The 23,844-nt window shown below is 43.0% G+C and overlaps 1 protein-coding gene and 1 long non-coding RNA gene across 3 annotated transcripts in view; both read right to left on the bottom strand.

Moving 5' to 3' along the window:
• LOC307133175 (uncharacterized protein) overlaps positions 1-23,430 on the bottom strand; it is an 86,363-nt gene extending 62,933 nt beyond the window's left edge. For both annotated transcript variants that reach the window (XR_013817373.1, XM_079828025.1), the window contains exons 1-6: positions 23,325-23,430; positions 23,218-23,247; positions 22,067-22,102; positions 19,633-19,689; positions 19,301-19,339; positions 19,026-19,055 (exon numbers count right to left, since the gene is read on the bottom strand). Coding sequence is in view for 1 of the 2 variants with exons in the window: in XM_079828025.1 (XP_079684151.1) it covers positions 19,026-19,055; positions 19,301-19,339; positions 19,633-19,689; positions 22,067-22,102; positions 23,218-23,247; positions 23,325-23,370 (238 nt within the window). In the remaining variant the exon portion in view is untranslated. The remainder of the gene's footprint in view (positions 1-19,025; positions 19,056-19,300; positions 19,340-19,632; positions 19,690-22,066; positions 22,103-23,217; positions 23,248-23,324) is intronic.
• LOC307133180 lies at positions 398-18,466 on the bottom strand. The gene is made up of 5 exons (XR_013817379.1): positions 18,344-18,466; positions 16,769-16,838; positions 10,116-10,192; positions 9,847-9,949; positions 398-512 (listed from the first exon to the last, which is right to left on the bottom strand). It is a non-coding gene; the product is annotated as an uncharacterized lncRNA (long non-coding RNA).
• Positions 23,431-23,844: the final 414 nt, after the last annotated feature.

Raw genomic sequence — 23,844 nt, forward strand, 5'->3', positions numbered from 1 at the left:
AAGTTGAACAAATGCAAGTAAAAAAATTAAGTAGATCTGAGTAACTACATTTGGCACGTTTACAAATAAAAAAAATTAAGGAAAAACATTTAAAAACCAATATTTATAAGTAATATTAACTGTTTTTATTCATGAGTAATATTAACTCTTATAGTATAACTTCAATATTAATTTCCTCTAAACCTTTGTAAAATACACTCCACACCACACTTATACATGACATTGGCCTTTATTGTCGATGAGTACAGCAATACAGCATATATTACAGTTTTGACTTGTATACAATATTGGCAACATTTAAACTTATGTACAAACATTTTAGAAGTAAAAATTAAACATTTAAAAGTAATTCAAGTGTAATAAACCTGTCTGTTATCCCATTTCCACCGTATCAGCGCTGTTTCTGGAGCCTGAGATGGACTCGCGGTCTGCGGGTGGACTTTGAACTTCAGACCGCCGTCCTGCGTTTCACTCGTAGCTTAAAGATGCTGCAACGCGCCTAACTCCATAACCTGCCAATAAACAAACAGTGCACAGTTTTAAAAACATTTTATCATCCAAATTAATTATATTCATTATCTTAAGGAATAAAGTCGTGTGCTATGGCTTCAAAGACAGATGCCACACACGTTTAGGTGACTCGCATTGCATCCCTGTATGTTGTTTTGCATGAAATAAAATTATTTTAAGCACAGTAATGATTTTATAGATAAAATAAAACACACAAACCTGAATTTCACAGAGGAAATGCACTAGAGCCCTGCGCGGGACTGTTTTCTTCATCCCGCTCCCGCCCGCACCCGCCGAATTTCTGACCATTACCGCCCGCTCCCGCAACGTATGTGTTACACTCCCGCCCGCTCCCGCAATATGTATGTCCACTCCCGCCCGCACCCGCAGAACTCTGAGAATTTATTCCCGCACAATAATAGAGATGCATTGATTTTGTGTCTTCTCCCGTCCCGCAGGGGAAAAAAAACACGTATTTGTATTGATATTATTAAAGAGATTCATGGGGTTGTTTGTTTCGTTTCCCTGGCCTGCATGTAAAAAAAAAAAAAAAAAGACAAATACATTCAAATATAATTTAGTTTTTATCAAAAACTTTGCACCTAAAAATAGACTGCTTTGCAAAACAGAAAACCAGATTGAGAAACAAAAAACAGATCCCAATTCCGTCGAACGTGACCGACTGAAAGGAAACCTGAGAAAACATGCTTCAACAGAACGTAATGTGAACACAAAATAGCAAACGGACATTTAGAAACAATCCATTTCCACTCACTAAACTTCTATGTATTGTTTGTCAAAAACACCAAACAGTCAACTTGACCTGCAGAGAGTGCTGAGCGTTTTTGGTGAGGTATGATCAAGTAGCTATGTATTTGCCAGCTGCGCAATATGTGGATACATATAACGTTATACCGCATGACTTTGCCTACCAAACCAATTGAGAAACTTCTCCAAATGTCAGACTTTCCTTGCTTAGGTTTTGTGCTATAAATACCTCTTTTGAGGTTCTTTTCTACATCATCTATTGACATCTTCTCCATCATGTCGTTAGGCAACCTCCCTATCCCGGCGATTCCCGCAGTGTTTTTTTTAGCCGCCCATTCCCGCCCGCAGCAAAATTCAAACCGCCCGCTCCCGCGAGATTTACGTTGGGTCCCGCGGGACCCGGCGGGACTCAATCCCAATGCAGCCCTCTAAAATGCACCAATTCTGCAACGCTGAGAAGAAGGAACTGCTCTGGTGGAGATTGAAGAGAATTCAAACAGCCCGCGCTCAATCAACCGTCGAGCCGTCGTCACGTCAAGGAGCGGGGGAGGGTTGCAGTGTTTTAATCAAGTTAAAGGGATAGTTCACCCAAAAATGAAAATTTGACATTTATCTGCTTACCCCCAGGCCATCCAAGGTGTAGGTGTCTTTGTTTCTTCAGTAGAACACAAATGGAGATTTTTAACTTCAACCGTTGCTGTGTGTCAGTCATATAATGGATGTCAATGGTGACTAAATCTATTAGGGTAAAAAAAACATGCACAGACAACTTCAAATTAATTCATGCGGCTTGTGACGACACATTAATGTCTTAAGACAAGAAACGATCGGTTTGTGCGATAAACCGAACAGTATTTATATCATTTTTTACCTCAAATACAACACCATGTCCAACAGCCCTGAAAGCGCAGCACTTCACGTCACGAGCCGCATGGATTAATTTGAAGTTGTCTGTGCATGTTTTTTTTTATTTTTTTTTTAATAATATTTTATTTTATTTTTTGAGGTTTTTCAACATTAATATGAGTTCCCCTAGCCTGAATATTGTCCCCAAGTGGCTAGAAATTTTGATCTGTGTAAACCGAGTTCTGGCTGTCTCTCTCTGCCTTTGAGAAAATGACAGCCCAGACGAGCTGATCTGGAATTTTCCTGTTATGAAGTCATAACAGGAACGGTTACCTCCCTTTCCTCCGCCCAGCGAATTTGGCACGCCCATGCAGCGCTATATTTGTCCTTGAGAGATCATGGCTTGTGAACGAGTGAATGCTGGCAGTTTCTCAGTGTTTGGATGTACAAATGAAAACAGAAGTCTTTTTCCAGTTCCTTCTGATCTGTGATCAATAATTTCTGATGTGTAGCTAATTATTCAAGTTCACACAGAACTTTAATATTCGTGCTGCGGCTTCTCTCCCGACAGAACAGTGTTTTCTATCTTGTGAGTCTTGTGTGTACGTCCTCGTCGCGTCTATCTGTTCTAATACAGTCGTGAGTAACTGATTCAGTCAGTTCTGCTCAACATCGGCAGACTCACATCTTTAGAGATAAACCTCATGCACGCCGAGGCTCGGGCTGCACTGACTGGCCGGCCTTCAACATCACCGACCCCCAGTACTGCATCTGGCCCACAGCGGAGGCACCATACACGGCGCAAGATTAAGCAGAAGGGGGGTAAGCGTGGGGGTCTCAGGGCTAGGCTAGCCAGCTATCACCACAATAAATTGGATTACATTCGATTACTGCTGTTGTGTCTTTGTTTGCGCTGTGTACTCAATGCGCTTCACTGGCGCTTTTCATATGATAGGAAAATATCTAAAAATAATGCTAGAATGGTACATTACATATGTTACAAAGTTGGCAGAATAAGGATGAAGACGGACTCTGCGTGACTGGGACTCGTGTTTATTCAGAACTCTCAGATACAAACCCAATAAACTCGCGCTCACAGCGCTCTCACAACTCTGTACAAAATAACTTTGTTTGTTAACAATCGCTCCGTCTCTGGTCTGTGATGTCCAGTTCGCGAACAAATCATTCTTTTGAACCGGTTCTTTTAAGTGAACCGGTCGAACCAGTTAACCAAATCGGACTGAATCGTTCTAAACTGTTCGTGTCTCGAGTCAGCGCTGATCCATAATTTACTCAAGTTACTAACTTTCTGACATGAGTGACAGTCCATCCGACTAGAAATAAACTAATAACCTGAAGTACCTGCACGTCATCCCTGCAATCACCACCTGCACGTGCCTCGTCTCCTTTGATCCATTGTCCCGTTGTTCTACAATCAAGAAACGTACAGTATCATCAGCTTATCCAGCATTCACCTGAATCACTCTATCTGTCTCTCACCTCATCTGCTCACATCCTGGTTCTGCAAATAAACTCTGCTTTCACCTGCCTCTGTTACCCGTGTCACCTCTGTTTGTAACAGAATACCGGACCAACACAGCACTTCACCAGGATGAGCACCCCGGATCCCTTCCAGGAGCTCGTCGACACCGTTCGGCGAGCTCTCCCCACCAGCGCACCTGCACCTTCACCAGCGAGCACTTCCGGAATCCACGAAACAAGGTACCTCCACTGTTAATGAGTATGCTCTACAGTTTCGAACCCTCGTGGCTGCTAGTGGATGGAATGAGCAGTCCCTGATTACGACCAACCGACAGGGTCTGGATCCTCGGGTGCGGCTGCATCTCGCTGCATACGAGGATACTATCGGGCTAGAACGCTTCATCCAACTCTCCATCCGCTTCGCCACTCGTATGCAGTCGTGTATTGAAGAACACCAGGGCCAGTCATTTTCATCATGCCTCCGCCGACCAGGTGATGTCAGCTCTCCAGAACCCAACCCCGAGCCCATGCAACTGGAGAACACCCGACTGACATCGGCTGAGCGGCAGAGACGGCTGACCCAGAATCTATGCCTATACTGCGGTCTACCTGGGCATTACATCTCCGAATGCCCAGTCTGTCCTCCTCGACCCATGATGAGTGCAATCATCCCTTCTCTAAATAAGATGAAGCCACTCACCACAACTGTAAACCTTACTGCTGCTGGAATTTCCCTTTCAGTTACTGCCCTCCTCGATTCTGGGTCAGCCGGGAACTTCATCTCGGGAACCCTCTGCCGCCAGCTCAAGCTCCGCACGTCTGCTACTTCGACGACCTACCAAGTCCAGTCGATTACTGGTAGACCACTCAGTCGGAGGCAGGTTAGTCGCTCCGTGGGTCCCATCAGAGTGCAAGTCGGAATCCTCCACATGGAGCGACTACACCTGCTGGTTCTGGAGGAGTCCACCGCTGACATCATCCTAGGGCGCCCATGGTTAGAGCAGCACAACCCAGTCATCTCCTGGAAGATGGGAGAAGTCCTGAAGTGGGGCGACAACTGCTTCCCGGACTGCTTCCCATCTCCACCGATTCGTCCCTCTCCGCGTCCCCAAGATCTCCCTGTCTGTGCCACGTCCATCGAGAGTCCGGTAGAGAGACGATCGGTGGATGTCCCCGCCTGTTACGCCCCCTTCAGTGATGTCTTCTGTCCCCAACGGGCTTCCAAGCTGCCTCCCCATCGGCCATGGGACTGTGCCATCGATCTGCTGCCAGGTGAACCAGTGCCCAAGTGGAAAATCTATCCCCTCTCCCTTCCGGAGGAGAAGGCCATGGAGGATTACATTAAGGAGGCGCTGGAGCAAGGCTACATCCGTCCATCCACCTCCCCTGCTGCTTCGAGTTTCTTCTTCGTAGCAAAGAAGGACGGAGGCTTGCGGCCTTGTATTGACTACCGCTCCCTGAACAACATCACAGTCAAGTTCCGTTATCCCCTTCTTCTCGTCCCAGCTGTCCTGGAACATCTCCGTGGTGCCACTGTGTTCACGAAGTTGGACCTCCGCAGCGCGTATATCCTCATCCGGATACGTGAGGGGGATGAGTGGAAGACCGCCTTTGTCACGCCCACAGGACACTACGAGTACCTCGTGATGCCATATGGACTCGCCAACGCTCCCTCCGTATTCCAGGACTTCATACATACATGAGGTGCTCCGGGAGTGTCTCCACAGGTTTGTGCTGGTCTACATAGATGACATCTTGATCTACTCCCGGAGCATGGCCGACCATCGCCGTCACGTTGCGGAGGTCCTTCAATGCCTGAGGAAATACCAGCTCTAACTTAACCCCTTACCTGTCACCCCCCTTTTTGAGAATACACATGACATTGCACTATCCAAACTTAAAGGGCTGTAATTCAAGAATGCTTTGGAATATAGACCTAAGTTTGGTCTTGTTTTAAAGCAGACACTCGGCAGATTATTGCTGAAGTGAACACAATTCAAAATATGAAAGTATGAAAAAGTTATGGAAATTGAAATTTACTGTAAATAAAAAATACTGTACTAAATATTTTTATTTTCTATAAAATATATATTTTACAAAAATGTTTTAATCTAAAATTACTATAAAATCAAAGCCATATGTCTAACCAAGTTGTGTTCCAAATTTAAAGTTGATATCACAAAAATTGAAGTTCCCATGAGATTTTGTTTAGGCGCTGTACCACAAATATCCACCGGGTGTCACACATATTCCATTGATTGTTTTTTTGATGCATTTTTCTGTAAATTTCTGTCCAAATATCCCTTCCATCACAAAATGGTCCCCAAATATGGAACCCTGAGACTCAGACCTTTCCGACGATATGTGTTTTGTCAAGATTAGAAAAGATTTTTATTATAAAGTAGTTAAAATAAATGTTGTAATATAAAACATGACGACGCCAACTAGGGGAGGAGCCCACAAGAAGAATTTAAAGTACCGTTTCCATGGTAACGCAATGTCCAATTTCAAAACGGTTTTCACAGGATGAATTTTGAGTTCGTAAGCTTTCGAATGATACCTAATTTATGATAATTACTCAAATATATGATACAAAAAAAAGCTGATCAAAAAAAGAGTGCCAGGTGTCCCGCCAGCGGGACGGTGACAGGGAATAGGTTAAAGCCGAGAAATGCTCTTTCCATCAGCCCTCGGTGCAATTTCTCGGCTATATCATCGATCACAGTGGCATCCGGATGGATGAGAGGAAGGTGGAAGCCATCCGGTCCTGGCCAACCCCATCATCTGTCAAGGAACTTCAACGATTCCTAGGATTCTCCAATTTCTACCGACGCTTCATCCAGAATTACAGCTCCATCGCCAGCCCCCTTACCAGCCTTCTCCGCAACAAGCCCAAGTCTCTGTCCTGGACCCCATCTGCCACCCAAGCCTTCCAGACCCTGAAGGACGCCTTCACGACAGCTTCCCTCTTGGTCCATCCCGATCCTGACCTCCCATTCGTCGTTGAAGTGGAAACCCTCTCGCTACTACGCCAGCGCTTCTGGTGGCCACAAATGCAAGCTGATGTCAGAAGGTACGTGCGGGGATGCCGGGAATGTGCCATGGCTAAGAGCCCTCGACACCTGCCTGCCGGGAAACTCCTGCCTCTGCCCGTTCCCAACCGTCCGTGGTCATCCTAGGGGTAGACTTCATCACAGACCTACCCATATCTGACAATTGCACCTGTATCCTCGTAGTGCTTGACCGCTTCTCGAAGTCCTGCCGACTGCTCCCACTACGAGGACTACCCACAGCCCTGGAAACCGCAGAAGCCATGTTTAACCACATTTTCCGATATTATGGCATCCCCGAAGACATCGTATCAGACAGAGGTCCCCAATTCATCTCCAAAGTATGGAAAGCCTTCTTCTCGCTCCTAGGTGTGACCGTAAGCCTCAAGTCAGGATACCATCCCCAGACGAACGGGCAGACGGAAAGGAAGATCCAGGAGATTGGCCGTTTTCTCCATACCTTCTGTCACGGCCACCAGGACTCCTGGAACCAGTTCCTTGGATGGGCCGAGTACGCACAGAACTCCCTCCGACAACCAACCACCGGCCTGACCCCTTTCCAGTGCGTACTCGGCTATCAGCCTCCCCTCTTCCTGTGGTCCGGGGAACCCTCCGACATCCCTGTGGTGGATTACTGGTTCCGGGAGAGTGAGAGGGTCTGGGACTCAGCCCACCACCAACTTCAACGGGCCCTCTGCAGACGCAGGTTGACAGCCGACCTTCACCGCTCAGAAGCACCAGCTTTCCAGGTTGGGCAGAAGGTCTGGCTGTCCACCCGGGACATCAGACTGCGTCTGCAGTGTAAGAAGTTGAGTCCCAGATTCATTGGCCCCTTCAACATCCTGCAGCAGATCAATCCGGTGACGTATAAACTCCAGTTACCCCCTCAGTACCGGATTCACCCCACTTTCCACGTGTCTCTCCTGAAACCTCACTTCCCTTCTGTTTCTGTTTCCCCAGAGCCTGGCGTTACCCCGGAGCCAGGAGGCTCCACCCTCTCACAACCACAACGATCCCTATCACCGGAGTACTGAGCACACACACCTGCACGTCATCACTGCAATCACCACCTGCACTTAAGCCCCACGCTCTCACTCAGTCACTGTCCGGTATCGTTTGCACATGCTACTACTCATGCTTGCTTCCTCGGACTCACCTGACTACTTACCTGATCTCATTCGTATCCTGAGTGTCTCCTCGTCTCGTTCTGTCTCCTGGTCCTCGTCTCCTTCGATCCATTGTCCCGTTGTTCTACAATCAAGAAACGTACAGTATCATCAGCTTATCCAGCATTCACCTGAATCACTCAATCTGACTCTCACCTCATCTGCTCACATCCTGGTTCTGCAAATAAACTCTGCTTTCACCTGCCTCTGTTACCCGTGTCACCTCTGTTTGTAACACTAGTAACTACAACAGTTCACTGAACTGAGACGTGCTGAGAGAAATGATGAGAAGTGAACTCGTAGACCTCCTTAAACCACGCCCCCTCCACTACAAGATCTGATAATCATTTCAAATGGCTGACAAAAGACAACAAAGCCAATCACAACAGTAGGCGTTTTTACTGAAGTTTCACAGCAGACACGCCCCTTGAAACAGGGCATTCAGCCAGAGGGCAAACATCAATATAGAAAAAATGCCTTTTATTTCTAAATTATGACATTTTATGATGTAAAAATCATACTAACAATATAAGTACACCTCAGGAAACATTATAAAATAATAGAGAAATGCCATGCCATGGGACCTTTAAAATGAACCCAAAATAGGTTGGAAATTTAAAATCAGACAATAATAATTATTATTAATAATGCTCATTTATTAAACATACAGTATTAATACATATCAATTACTGTATTGCTTGATTAAATTGAACCCAAAGTTGGAAATTAACATTTATTAATACGGTATGTTTACTGAATGAGCACGATTAATAATTATTATTGTTGCCTCTAGTAATTATGTGTCTGATTTTTTAATTTCTAACCTATTTTGGGTTTATTTTAAGCCAGCCATATAGTAATTTTTAAACAATAGTTTGGTTAAATAAAGTGGCCCAGCACAGGTCAAACATTTAACCCAACTGCTGGGTTTGTCCATTTTTAACCCAACTTGGATTGTTTCTAACCCAGCATTTTTTAGAGTTTATTAGAACTATTATATTATAAAAAATGTGTAATTCTTCTTCATTCTCTCTTAGAAAAAGACTGAGAGTCAATGTTCAGAAATTATTATTATGATTTGAGCTATTCTGTATCTGTGTTTTGCAGTCTATTTGTTGTAAAAAAAAATATTTTTAATTATTAAAAAATGCCATTATTTTATTTGAAAAGTTAATAATGGTATTTTATTTACAATATTTTAGTTTGTCTTGTATAGTTTTTTTATTATATCAGAGAACATTTTAATCTGTCATGAGGTCAGGAACCGTACTGTAAATCTAAAAAAAAGTATTTTACTGTATTTTGCCATTTTGGTCTGCTTATGCTGTAATTATACGGTATTGTACTGTAATATCTATATTGATATTACTGCTAAATATTACTATACTTTTCAAATTAATTACTAATAATAATATTATATTAGAATTATACAATATGTAGTTATTACAGTGCATAAATCTATATGAAGTAATTTTATAATACTACTTCAGAATACCTGCTAATCAAAAGACAATGTTCTTGTCAAAAATATTTTTTATTCAATCAATTAAACTGTTAAAACCATTTTATTTGAAACCATTGCATGTTAAGTTCATCAGCAATTTACAGGTATGGCTGTTAAAGGCATAGTTGACCCAAAAATGAAAATTCTGTCATTTACCCAATTTCTAGTTGTTCCAAACCAGTATACGTTTCTTTCTTCTGTTGAAGAATGTTGGTAACCAAACAGTTGAAGTAGCCATTGATTTCCATAGTAGAAAAAAAAACGATGTAAGTCAATGGGTGCCGTCAACATTCTTTAAAATATCTTCTTTTGTGTTCAATAGAAGAAAGAAACGTATACTGGTTTGGCAACAACTTGAAGTTGAGTAAATGACAGAATTTTCAATTTTGGGACAACTATCCGTTTAAGTGTGCACAAATGTAAATGAAACAAAAACATACAAGAAAAGGGTTGGGTAAATTTCCATTCTAACTCCATCAAGGACAGAATAAAACTATTGACATGGGTTGATGGATGTCACCTTCCTCTGTACCACCCTCTTGGTCCTCTTGGTTTCCTTTCTGGCAGTACACTTTACTATCTGTCGGGCATTTCCATCTTCAGGGTTGATTCTGACCAGGAACCTGTTAGCAACATCATACCAGTCAATAAATATGCTTAAAAAAAGACTAATGCACTCAAACTTGTCCTCAAATTCTTCCTGTCCTCCAACTTTTAATTCTTACTCAACTGTTGCACACCTGATTTAATTACAATACAAAAGTAAAATGCAGAAAGAAATTCACTTGCCTCTGAACAAGCTCTAGTCAAGAGAACATTTCCCTCAATGGATATCATCCACCTGGACGCTGTCATGATTGAATGTCCTGAAAATGAAAGAATGCAAAGTTAATAACCTACAATGTTTTATTCTGAAAACAACCTTATGTCAACAAAGTCCATGCATGACTTCACATATTACACACACACACACACACACACACACACACATTATATATATATAAACTCCGGCATGGAGTTTGCTAAAAAAAACACCAGAAGGACTCCAAGATGTTGAGAAATAAGATTCTCTGGTCTGATGAGACCAAGATAGAACTTTTTGGCCTTAATTCTAAGCGGTATGTGTGGAGAAAACGTCTCAGTTACGTATGTAACGCTCGTTCCCTGAAGGAGGGAACGGAGACGTACGTCGGAACTGACCGAGGAAATGGGATCTGTTTTCAGAGACCAATCTACTTCGAGTGATTAAAAACGAGCCAATGGACATTGGCATGCGGTTCACGCATTCCACGCACCGCCCGCTGCGCGGGTATAAATACAGAAGTGGAATACCGCATCATTGCTTTTCAACTGAGGAGCCGAGATAAGTGACTCGGGCCTTCAGCTGAAGCACAGCACCTGGCGACGGGACGTACGTCTCCGTTCCCTCCTTCAGGGAATGAGGGTTACATACGTAACCGAGACGTTCCCTTTCAGAATTGGGATCCCTACCAACACGCCAGGGATGCTGGCCCTTCCAGTGCCCTGCCTGAGCTCACTGGACCACTCCTGCGTTGGAGTGGGAGTCTGGGCTCCCGGCAGGGAAGGACAGTCAATGAAAGCTTTAGCATAAGTTCTGCCGGTAAGACTTAATTGTCACGTCACTTCAACTTTTTTATCTATCCAATCACATTCTAATACTTGGGTATAAAAGATCAGTACTTACTCATGTCTGAGTTCGCAGATGCTGACACTCCAATTCACCGCCATCCTCCCCACCACCTCTAAGTCAAATCCTTCCCTACATCCACCCCACCACCACCAGGATGGTCCCTTCAATACCTCACGTGGGGGTCGGCTGCACCTCTGCCTTCGTCTTCAGGCAGGATATGCAGAGTCCGGACCCTCAGATTGCGAGATACGGACGGGGCCTATGCCAAAGTACTTTATTGCTTGCTGGGTTGTTAATAAATGGATAATTGTCACAGTATTTATTCTCCCGAGTCTTTCTGGTAGAACTGCTGTTCCTGCAAGACCCACTCAGCGTGACTATTGGATAACGCTGGGAAAGCGTGCCCGTCTCGGGAGATGGTACGCTGCGGAGCCACGTCCTTCAATGGAAGGAGAGATGGCGAAATACACATAAGGACTAACCTATCAGGGTAGTGCTACCTATGGCAGTCTCTGGGGTGGATCCAACCTGGTCCCAGGGGGGAAGAACACATATGACCCCACATATGGGGTAGCCGTTAGGGGACCGCAACATATGGAACCCAGCCTACACACACATTCCACAAGCATACGGGTGCAGGCCTGGCGTCAGATGGCCGCTATGTCTGACACCGAAGGGGTGACAGAGGAACTCACAGGGTTAGCCGTTTCCGGGGAACTCAACTGGAGCAAAATAGATGCACGTATCCGGCCCAGAGGGCGGGAGTGGCATTGCAAGCCGACACTAGAACGGGTACTTAGCGCTACTGTCCACTGTGGGCGAGGATGCGGGAAGATACCGGCTCTACACGGAGGCTATAAAAACTAGCGAACATGTTAGGTGTCGCCCAGCCCGCAGCTCTACATATATCTGTCAGCAAGGCGCCTTAGCCAGCGCCCAGGAGGAAGCTACAATCCTTGTGGAGTGTGCTCGCAACCTGAACGGGCAAGGCACGTCTTGGGACTGGTAAGTCAAGATGATAGCGTCGACTATCCAGTGGGCTAACCTCTGCTTGGAGACAGCCTTTCCCTTCTTTTGGCCTCCATAACAGACGAAGAGCTTCTGTGAGGTTCTAAAGCTTTGAGTCTGGTTAACGTAAGCGCAAAGAGCGCGGACGGGACATAAAGCTAGGGCTGGGTCTGCCTCCTCCAAAGGCAGCGCTTGCAGGTTCGCCACCTGGTCCCGGAAGGGAGTGGTGGGAACCTTGGGCACGTATCCAGGCCGGGGTCTCAGGACAACGTGGGGGTTCGCCGGCCCGACAGCCTTTGCTCCAACCCATCCTGCAGAAAGGAAAGCACAACACTAATCGAACACCTTCGGGGGTCTTCCCGGAGGGAAGAGCACCACTCGCTCGCCTCGTAGAGGCGCCTCGTAGTGGGGCTCTAGCCGAAGTGATGGTGTCTACCACTGCTTGTGGCAGGCACCTAGAACCTCCGCATCCCGTCCAGGAACCAGACATGGAGATTCCAGAGGTCTGGATGCGGGTGCCATAGAGTGCCCCACACCTGAGAAAGCAGGTCATTCCTTGGGCTGTCGCGAGGAGTGTGAGTTCGGGGAACCAGGTCCGGCTGGGCCAGTAGGGCGCAACTAACAAGACCTGCTCCTCGTCCTCCCTGAGAAGGCTCACTGCGGGAAACGCATACTTGTGTAGGTCCCGGGGCCAGCTGTGCACCAGTGCATCTGTGCCTAAGGTACCCCCGGTCAGAGAATGGTACCACTGGCAATGGGTCGACTCCGGAGAGGCGAACAGGTCTACCTGCGCGGCTCCGAAGTGGTCCCATATTAGCTTGATGCTCCGGGGGTGGAGTCGCCACTCGCCCGGAGGTGTCGGCTGACGAGAGAGCTCGTTGGCTGTCTGGTTCAGTGCACCTGGGATGTGGATGGCACAAAGTGACTTCACAAACTTCTGACTCCACAGGAGGAGATGGCGGGCGAGCCGGAGCATGCAACGGAAGCGTAGACCAGCCTGTTGGTTGTTTTACGCAACGGCCGCAGTGCTGTCCAAATGGACCAGTACGTGTTTACCCCGAAGCGGCTTCTTGAACTGGGCCAGGGCAAGACGTACCGCCAGTAACTCTAGGCAATTTATATGCCAACGCAGTTGTGCATAGACCAGCCTGTTGGTTGTTGTACGCAGCGGCCGCAGTGCTGTCCAAATGGACCAGTACGTGTTTGCCCCGAAGCGGCTTCTTGAACTGGGCCAGGGCAAGACGTACCGCCAGCAACTCTAGGCAATTTATATGCCAACGCAGTTGTGCGTGGCCCCCCTGCCCGTGGATGAGGCATCCGTGAAGACCACGGCATGCCTGTCCACACTTTGGCCCAGAGAGACGAGGGGTACGCCCACGGGTTGAAGGTTTGGCGACAGTAAGGAGTAACTGAGACCCGGTACTTCACACTCTGCCACGCCCATCTCGGGACTCGGTCGTGTAACCAGCTTTGAAGCATATGAAGCAATCTGAGCTGCGTTACCACGGCTGCAGATGCCATACGCCCCAGGAGCCTCTGAAAGAATTTCAGTGGGACCGCTGTCCTGCCTCTGAATGTATTCAAGCAGTTCAACACTGACCGGACTCGCTCTCATGTGATGCGCGGAGTCCGGTTGACCGAATCCAGCTCCATACCGAGATAAGAGATCCTCTACGTGGGACAGAGTTTGCTCTTCTCTCGGTTGACCCGAAGGCCCAACCGGCTGAGGTGACGGAGCACCATGTCCCTGTGTTCACACAACTTCGTGAAGCCGTGAGGCGACAGGGACAACTCGAAGGGCTTCAGGGCGATTGCTGCAAACCATTCTTGGGGACGGATGCATTCGAGAATGCGTTTCTGTGTTAACATTCTGAACGGGAGCTTGTGCAGGGCCTGATTCAGAATGCGCATGTCCAAGATTGGCTTTAACCCACCACCTTTCTTGGGTACAATGAAGTAGGGCCTGTAGAACCCTGACTTCATATCGGCTGGAGGAACCACGTCCTTCGCCAGCAGGACATCGATCTCTGACCGCAAGACATGGGCATCGCTGCTCCACACGGTGGTGAAGAGGATGCCCCTGTACTTGGGAGGCCGGCGAGCGAACTGAATCGCGTGGCCGAGTCTGATGGTATGGATGAGCCAGCGAGACCGTCCGGGGAGACCTAGCCAGGCCCCCAGGGACCGAACAAGCGGGACCAACAGAACCACAGACGTACCCGGGGTGGGGCAGCGAGGTGGAGTATGCAGACCCGACTCGGGAGGCCCGGAGGCAGCCAAGAGTGTTGCCAGAGCACTCCAGGTGGGGCAGAGTGTGGGTGAGAAGGCCCGGGGGCCTCCTCGGTGCCCACACTGCTGCCCCCTAGTGAGGGGGAGAGGAAGAAAAGGAGTGGCAAGGCCCGGGGGGCGTCGCACACTGCCCACCTGACCCTCTCAGGGCCCAGGGAGGGAGGAAACTGCTCTGAGAATGTGGGTACCGCTGGACTCCGGAGAGCCAGCGGCAGGACCGAAACCGAAATGCGGGCGAATGCATGATTCGTCAAATAGGCTTCATCCGTAAATGCAGCATATTATTATGAAAAACGGCTTTTTGAAATAGCACATTTAATAATGAAAAAATCTATTTTTAAACAATAGTGTGTGTGGAAAAGGTAATTCTGAAATATATTAAACAATAAAGGTTGTGTTTTCATGTAATTTTACAAAAGAAATAGATACATTTATTTAATTATTTCAGAATAAACTGGTACAATTAATTGTTGTTTTATTGAATTCATTATTTATTGAATTATTTAATTTTGAGTAATTTGGTCCTCCATATTAAAGGTGGAATTTTTTTCTAATGAAAAAGTGCATTTATTTGTGTTTTTAAAATACTTGAAGGAAACGGTTCACTTCCAGCAGTTATTGTCTATGGGGCAGATTTCTGCTTGTTGTACATCAGATACAGATAAATTAACACAGTAGTGGACCTACATTACATTTATTTGAATGCATTAATGAGAGAGTGATTGTGTGCATATATATATATGCCTATATGCCTATAACAGTTGAGTTTCTAAGCTACTTTAGTGACTTTACTTAAGTCACAGGACCGCGTTGACACTGCGTTTCTGTGCTGTCCTCTGCGCGCAATCTTCACGTGATGTGCGAACTTCTGTCTGAGTGTTCGTTTGTCACAATATATCAGGCATTAGTTCAACATAATACACATCTGATGGTCTAAAATCGCTTTAATATGCAAACTGGCAGGCCTTAAAACACATACAAATGACAAAGCTTTGTGAGGACGCAGGTGAAAGCGATCTGCCTTCAAGGCACGCGCATTGTCTGAGACGCGACACGGCTCGGCTCTCTGTGTCACAGAAAAAAGCTGAGCACTGAACGCATAAGTTTTCCTTATTGTTGTTTTTGAATAGTGCACAATTGCTTTAAATGTTCACGCCTTTAAACGCATTTACTTGACAAACTTTATGAGGACAAAAGTGAAAACGATCTGGCTTCGGGGCTTGCGCGTGCCGTCTGTGTGTGTGTGTGTGTGTGTGTGCCTGTGTGTATGAGTGTATGATGGATATGTGTCACTGTGTGTGTGTGTGTGTATACATAATATATTGTAGTAGAAAACCACATACACTCACCTAAAGGATAATTAGGAACACCTGTTCAATTTCTCATTAATGCAATTATCTAATCAACCAATCACATCGCAGTTGCTTCAATGCATTTAGGGGTGTGGTCCTGGTCAAGACAATCTCCTGAACTCCAAACTGAATGTCAGAATGGGAAAGAAAGGTGATTTAAGCAATTTTGAGCGTGGCATGGTTGTTGGTGCCAGTCGGAGTATTTCACAATCTGCTCAGTTACTGGGATTTTCATGCACAACCATTTCTAGGGTTTACAAAGAATGGTGTGAAAAGGGAAAAACATCCAGTATGCGGCAGTCCTGTCCTCATCATCTTGTTGATGCTAGAGGTCAGAGGAGAATGGGCCGACTGATTCAAGCTGATAGAAGAGCAACTTTGACTGAAATAACCACTCGTTACAACCGAGGTATGCAGCAAAGCATTTGTGAAGCCACAACACACACAACCTTGAGGCGGATGGGCTACAACAGCAGAAGACCCCACCGGGTACCACTCATCTCCACTACAAATAGGAAAAAGAGGCTACAATTTGCACGAGCTCACCAAAATTGGACAGCCTGGTCTTATGAGTCTCGATTTCTGTTGAGACATTCAGATGGTAGAGTCAGAATTTGACGTAAACAGAATGAGAACATGGATCCATCATGCCTTGTTACCACTGTGCAAGCTGCTGGTGGTGGTGTAATGGTGTGGGGGATGTTTTCTTGGCACACTTTAGGCCCCTTAGTGCCAATTGGGCATCGTTTAAATGCCACGGCCTACCTGAGCATTGTTTCTGACCATGTCCATCCCTTTATGACCACCATGTACCTTGACCTATGACCTTGTTTTTGACCTATGTACCTATGACCACCATGTATCCTCTGATGGCTACTTCCAGCAGGATAATGCACCATGTCACAAAGCTCGAATCATTTCAAATTGGTTTCTTGAACATGACAATGAGTTCACTGGACTAAAATGGCCCCCACAGTCACCAGATCTCAACGCAATAGAGCATCTTTGGGATATGGTGGAACGGGAGCTTCGTGCCCTGGATGTGTATCCCACAAATCTCCATCAACTGCAAGATGCTATCCTATCAATATGGGCCAACATTTCTAAATAATCATAATAATCCTTTAGGTGATTGTACTTACCAAGCATAATGAGACTGGGTGTGTCTGGTATCACCTGCTGTGCCTCAATGTATGCATGGGTTGCAGTGACCTAAACATATTAAAACAACATGAATCAAAGTACAGAATATGAAGTAACTACTGTACATAAAACATGAGTATTATGAGTAAAACTCGTCAAATATTGTCAGTGATATTGTTCTCTCTTAAAATACTTTTCGACTGCATATTTTTTTTTTTATTTACAAAGGAAAGTTCCATAGTTTTAAGACTTGTTTTCACGTATTTTTGTATCTCTAAACGACTTATTCAAATTGGTCCAGTACTGACCGCGAGTCCGTGACCGCTGCAGCCATTATCCGGGAAACTGACTGCGCATCTTTTTAGCAGTGTTATCTTGTTATCATTATATCCTCCAAAATTAGCAGACTCCATTAGCAAATGCAGTAACTTAACTTTACCTCGCAGACCATCGTAAAACACACTATTACGTTACATTCAAATTCGACAAAACAATATCGATTTGTCTTTCCACCGTTCAAACAATCACAAGGTCTGGTTTGTTTGAAATAAACCAGGTAATTCGCCGAGTTATATTTGAAAATGTCAGGACAAGCAGCGGGGAAACAGCGAGTAAATAGACATCTAACAAGTTAACTCTGTAACGGTGTTTTTGCAACGTTCACTAAACTTCCACACTAAAACTATGTAAACACTAGGGCTGTCACTTTTTATTCGATATTCAAATATGCATTCGAACATGATGTGAAATAGCCGTAATCGAACTATAAATAAACTATCCGGTTTTTAAAGTGCCATGCAGAGTCGGGTAGGACAAGGGAGAACACGGGTCTAAACACGGGTTTTAAACAGTCACGTGCAAACGAATATATATAAAAAGTATATGCATGTATATTGTAGATTTACAAAATCATCTACAATACATATGCCTTGCCTGTATTTCAAGATGATAAAATAATTTCAAATCCATATTAGTTTATTTGTGCCCGCGCAGCGCGCGCGCCCCCTCCCAGGAGAATCACAACTGTGCGATCTGCCTGCACTCGTCGAGATGGATCCTGAGGAGTTGAAGAAAAGATAGCCGTAAATGTGGAAGTTCATCGCTGAGGAAGCACGCAGATAACTGTGGTATCAAACCAAGCACACGCAGTTCTATCGAACAGTATTTTTGTTATGTTTCCTGAGTCTGGTCTCTTAATAACACTGTCTTAGTACATTAAGCCACATTAAGCATTTTTTTATAGCCTAATGGTTTTCTATGGGAGAAAAACGCTTAACGTGTAATTAAACGCGTTGCGTTCATATTCTGGGCTCATCTGATTTGTACATAGTATACGTTATTAGTATTTTGTTTACTGAGTTTGGTCTCTTTATAACAGTGTCTTAGTACATTAAGTCACGTTTTCTTTTGCGGGGGGTGGGGCGCTCGTAGATATTCGAATATATTCGAATACATTGCTTGATATTTGATATCCGTTCGAATTAGATTTTTCTCAAAAATGACAGCCCTAGTAAACACTGTACACTATATCGTAAAATCCTTAAACCTAATTATAAAATTAAAAATTAACTTACCAAACTTCCAGGTATCCATCGAATGAGACATCCAGATATCCGTGAGTGAGCTGCAGTTGTGTGTTCTGACGTCAGTCAGGTGACACGCTTTTGCTGTTTACAGCAGTCTTGTATTATTTCCTGGCATATTACAGCCAAATTACAGCTAGATTACAGCAACACTAAACTATACTGTAAAATATTCCCACTCAAACAAAATTACCCAGAATGCAATACAAATTACAGCATTTTGCTGTAATATAAAAATGCTGTATTGTACTGTAGGTTTTTACAGTAATGTGCTGCTAAATTAGCAGCGACATTTAGCAGTGTGACTATAATAAGACTGAGACTCAAATGAGAAGTGGCGTTTTGCCTTTTTGCATCCCTTCTCATTGGCAAGCACCTTTAGGAGTGCTGGTCTCTTGAGATTCTGGCTATAGTAAGACAGGGAGTGACACTTTTCTACTGAGGTAATACAGTTTTTTTTAGCTCCTCTGGGGTGTCTAGGGGTAGAGCTAGAGCCTCTAGTGATAATGACAGGCTAGAAGTTGATGACATGTACTACAGGCACCCTCTTATACTCACGGTCACTGATGACGTTCCCCTTTTCAGGGAACTAGGATTACATTTGCAACTGAGACGCTCTTTCTTTAATACCCAAAATTATACATCAATACAACACTATAAATCTGCTGCTTACTTGGTGTCTGGTAACTGGAGGGGGCTTGAGCTTCATTAAGATAAAGAGAGACACAGTTTTATTATTTTTACAGTTTGAAGAGCTGAATTTATGACCATTAAACCATTGCAAGGAAAAAAAAAAGATCACTAATAAGAAGGCAATGTGAGACACATTTGATGCGCCAGTATGGTGTTATTAATGTTCATACATTTAAAAAAAAAAAATACAAATAAATAATAAAAGTCATCTTACTTTAATATTCATCAGTACAACACTATAAATCTGCTGCTTACTTGTCAACTGGTAATACGTTGTCCAGGAAGAGGCTTGAGCTTCATTAAGATAAAGAGACGCGGTTTTATTATTTTTACAGTTTAAAGAGCTGAATTTATGACCATTAAACCATTACAAGGAACATTTAGAAACTAAATGATAACTAAGAAGGAAATGAGACACCTTTGATGCACCAGTATGTGCTAGTAATGTTCATTCATTAAAATAAATGAATAAATAAATAATTTGAAACTGAGCTTGAGTTTTAATAAAACAAAGAGAAACAGATAGTTTTGAACAACTGAATGTCAAATATATGATAATATATGTATATGATTATCTGCACACTTACTTAGGGCCCGATAACATGGTCCATTGTACCAGTCCCACCAGCAGGGTGTTACGAATGCTGAGAGATGAAGCAGAGAGATGGAATCCACTTGCAAACACAACTTTAATGAAACTATTCCATAAATAAAACAGGGACATCCGGGGACTCAAGAACTAAGACACAAACAGTTCAACAGCTAACAACGACCGACAAAAGACAAGTGAACCACAGGCATATATATACACACAGACAGACAAGCTTAACAAGAAAACAAGGAGGGGATGTGGTAAATGGGAAACACCTGGGAAGACTAATCAACATGAAAAACTACAAAGGACAACAAAACATGACAAGACAGGACATGACATGACAGAACATGCAAGAAGAAAGTCGCTGTAATAGGGGGAAACGCGTCAAATCTGCGAGCAAGGCAAGTGGACTTTGACCTCAATACCAAAACTACATCTGGTATTACTACCACTCACACTAGCCTCTTTATCGGTTGAATTTGTTATAGTCTTCTCAAAAGCCATCTGTTAAAATCGCGTTGCGCATTATAACCAACCACACGTGTTTCTAATAATCAGAGGCGTTCAGATGAGCCGGAGTTTTGTTCAGAGCGCGCTCTCACTCGCTGAAATCTGCGCTCAAAACGTGTGATGTACGCAGGAGATTCATTTGTCATACAGTGGTTGACTGTTTTTCTTCTATTTCATCAGCAAAATTGTTTCAAACAAACACAGCAGAACCACAGCGCATCTGATATGACTGGCATAAAGTCGGCTTGACGTTCGAGATTCGCGAATTTAGAGACCGTCTCTAAAGTTACATACAAGATTGGTATACACATTTCTAACTTCAATAGCATTTGAAGAGAATGACTTACAGTCATAAAACTGACTGGAAAGTGTTCATCTAGGTGTCAGGTATGATGCACACCTTTTGTATTTTTGATATTTATTCAAATAAACTGTCAAATCATATGAAAATATGGATATGCATTATTTCAGTAGGATACTGTTTGGGCTCGTACACAAAATATGCTAGATTTAAATGTGTCATAGCTGATAGAACACTGATGAGAATATTGCTTGAGAATATATTTATAGAGATAATATTAGAGATTATATTTACACCAAATTATTATTATTTATGCGTTATGCGTTGCTATTGACGACGGCCATTATAAGGAAGGAAATCCCACAGAATAGAATCTAGCTTAAAAAAAGTGCATAGAGCTGCTTGATTTATTTGTTGCTCGTTGATTTTCAAATATAAAACTTGTTGAAATGGTTTCAGTGTGTGCATCTATTTGCATCTGTGTGCATCTTTTTGAACACATTCGTCTCATTTGAAGAAAACCGTGATAATATTGATAACCGTGATAATTTGGGTCACTATAATCGTGATGTGAAATTTCCATACCTTTTCATCCCTAGTCGTAATATATGTATTTTAATGCATTAAAATACTATTTATAATGCTTTATAGATTGTTAGATGTGTCATTAACTGCTTGATTGAAGAAGTGGGAAATGCTGTTGCCTGTTGTGTGACAGTTATTTCACCTATTACACAAATGTTTATCACGATGTTGAATCCAGTTATTCATTAGTCAGCTACTTATTGATGCTTTTCAGTTCTATCTTGAATAACGTGAAGCTTCCATAGTGCATTGTTCCCATAACAGAGATGTAAAGCACTGTTTCTCTGGCATTTTCAAAGGCTCATAAAATATAATACTGTGGCTTGTTGCACAGTCTAATGGTGTAATGGAATCCGTGTATCATTCGTTCAGTCGATTTTTGATTTAATATTGAAAGAAGAAAAAATAGAAAACAGCTCGTTTTTCGTTTTTTTTAATTATTTAAAAAAAAACGAACAACAAGATTTCAGCTTGATTTTTTTTTCTTCGTTCAGAGGTAGAAAAATGAACAAACCGTTTTAATATTCGATTTCTACACATGGGCAGGAATTATACGCCCCTTTCTGCTGATTAGTCAGTGGAAGATCAAACTGTTCCGTCATCAATTCTTCCTCAGTTCCGCACAGCAGAATAAAAGTCCTGCACTGTTACAGCTGTACGGATTCTTTATTGCAACTACATTTCATATTTTTCTCATTAAACAACCAGACTAACGAATGGCTCGACACAACCCGTACCCGCAAAGGTCTTTCCTGATATTAAATTGCACTTTAAAGTGTTTTTAAAATAGAGCACTAGATTAAAGTCATTAGATAATGCGCCTGATGTTGATGTGCAAACTCAACAAAACTCTACAAAACTCTAACAGAACTATAAAAAATATAACGACTGACACATGTTAAAATTATAAGAAATTATATATTGACTGAATATATAAAATATTATGCAGATTATATAAAATTATATGAACTGAATACAGAATAAAAAAGAAAAGTATAGATGAAATAAAGTGAGATTTTAGATAATGCACCTGTCTGTGAAGGTTGATCTGTAGTACTAGGCATTTCTGTACAAAAACACAGCAAAAATTATATTGACTGCTATCCTTGCATTTGAAAACATCTCAGAATATTATATAGGAACATATACAGAATATATACAGATTAGGGGTGTAACGGTACACAAAACTGACGGTTCGGTACGTACCTCGGTTTTGAAGTCACGGTTCGGTACGAGTTCGGTACAGCAGTTTTACAAAATGTTTTTTTATTTATTTTTATTAAACAGTGGTTTACTGAAGAAGAAGAAAAAGTGTCTGTCCTTGAATAAATTTAGTTATAACTAAAAGTTTATTGAAAATATTTCTGTAAATGATATAGGGAGCCCTTACTTGCACATTAATATTAGAGGTTAACAACAGAGCCCAAACTATAAGCCTAAATTCATTTTTTTCTCCAATTCGTTGTTGAAATATAATCATTTATACATAGTGTCTGTCATTTTCATGACAGGTTTATTTAACATGCATGAAATAATCAAGACATCACTAACAGGTTAAGTAGAATATAATGAATATAACGGCTAATATAGAGCATATATTTAGTGAAAGAGTTGATTTCTCTAGTGAATTAAATTCTGTGGACACTGAATGACTACTTGAGGTAAATGTGATGCTAACGTTAACGTTACATTACATTGTTTAGTTTACAAGCAGTTATATTGACGTCTTTCCGCCGTTGAAACACTGATTTAGTGATTACACCACATATGATACATGACAGTAAGTTGTAATGTATCCTCAGCATACCTTCAGATGTTCATTCATGTTTATTCTTTAGGAAGAGATCGATCGCGTTCACGCGCAGCCGCTTGAACTGTGATCAGTGATCAGTCACACCACATAGGGCGTCAAAACAGCATTTATCGTTTGAATTTCGTGATAAAATGGACTAAATACTTTGTGTGGGAACTCGGATTGAAGTGTGTTCACTTCACGCTTAAAACAAGTCGACTGTTTACTGTTAGAGATTGCACTCGGAAACCGTTCGGTACAGGCGTGCACCGAACCGAAAGCCCTGTACCGAAACGGTTCGGTACGAATTTGTATACCGTTACACCCCTAATACAGATACATGTGTATATATACACACATACAGAAACATGTATAGATTAAAGATGCACCTGTATAGTAGTATCGTGCATCAGACGAATCTGTACAAAAACACAGCAAAATGTTATTAACTCAGTAAAGACAGAAAATCTGAGGCAAATAAATGTGATTCACTTACTGAAAGCTGACCAAAGGACCAATAAAAGGATATAAAGCAGGTTCATGCTGTCACAGAATAGAGAGCTACAGCTTTCTGAGACACTCGTGTGACAGTCACACTGACTTCCTTTGTCTTAACTAGAAAAAATGCAGAGTAGATGTGGGGAGAAAGCAGAAGTGCCTCTCATGAGGAACATTTACTGTCTATTTCCAATTTCTGCTGGTTTTTCAAAATATATAAAAATCTGCAGCAAACAGTACCATATTTTATCATTGTATACAATATGTATACAAAATATTTGAATGTAGGCCTAGCTCTTCATTTATAGATGTTACGTGCAAATTTGTGTGGCGATCTGGACATGCATTTCTGAACCGTTAGACCACACAACCACAGGATTATAGTTTTAAGACACTGTGACATTTGCCTTGGTGTCACATAAACCACACCAAACCACACTTAGCTTTGAGATCAGCAATGCAATGTGCGCACTTTAGTGATCGCTGAATGTGTTTTAGGTGATGTGCAAGTATTTGTA

This window comes from Gobio gobio (assembly GCF_949357685.1).
Source record: "Gobio gobio genome assembly, chromosome: 10".
NCBI lineage: Eukaryota > Metazoa > Chordata > Actinopteri > Cypriniformes > Gobionidae > Gobio > Gobio gobio.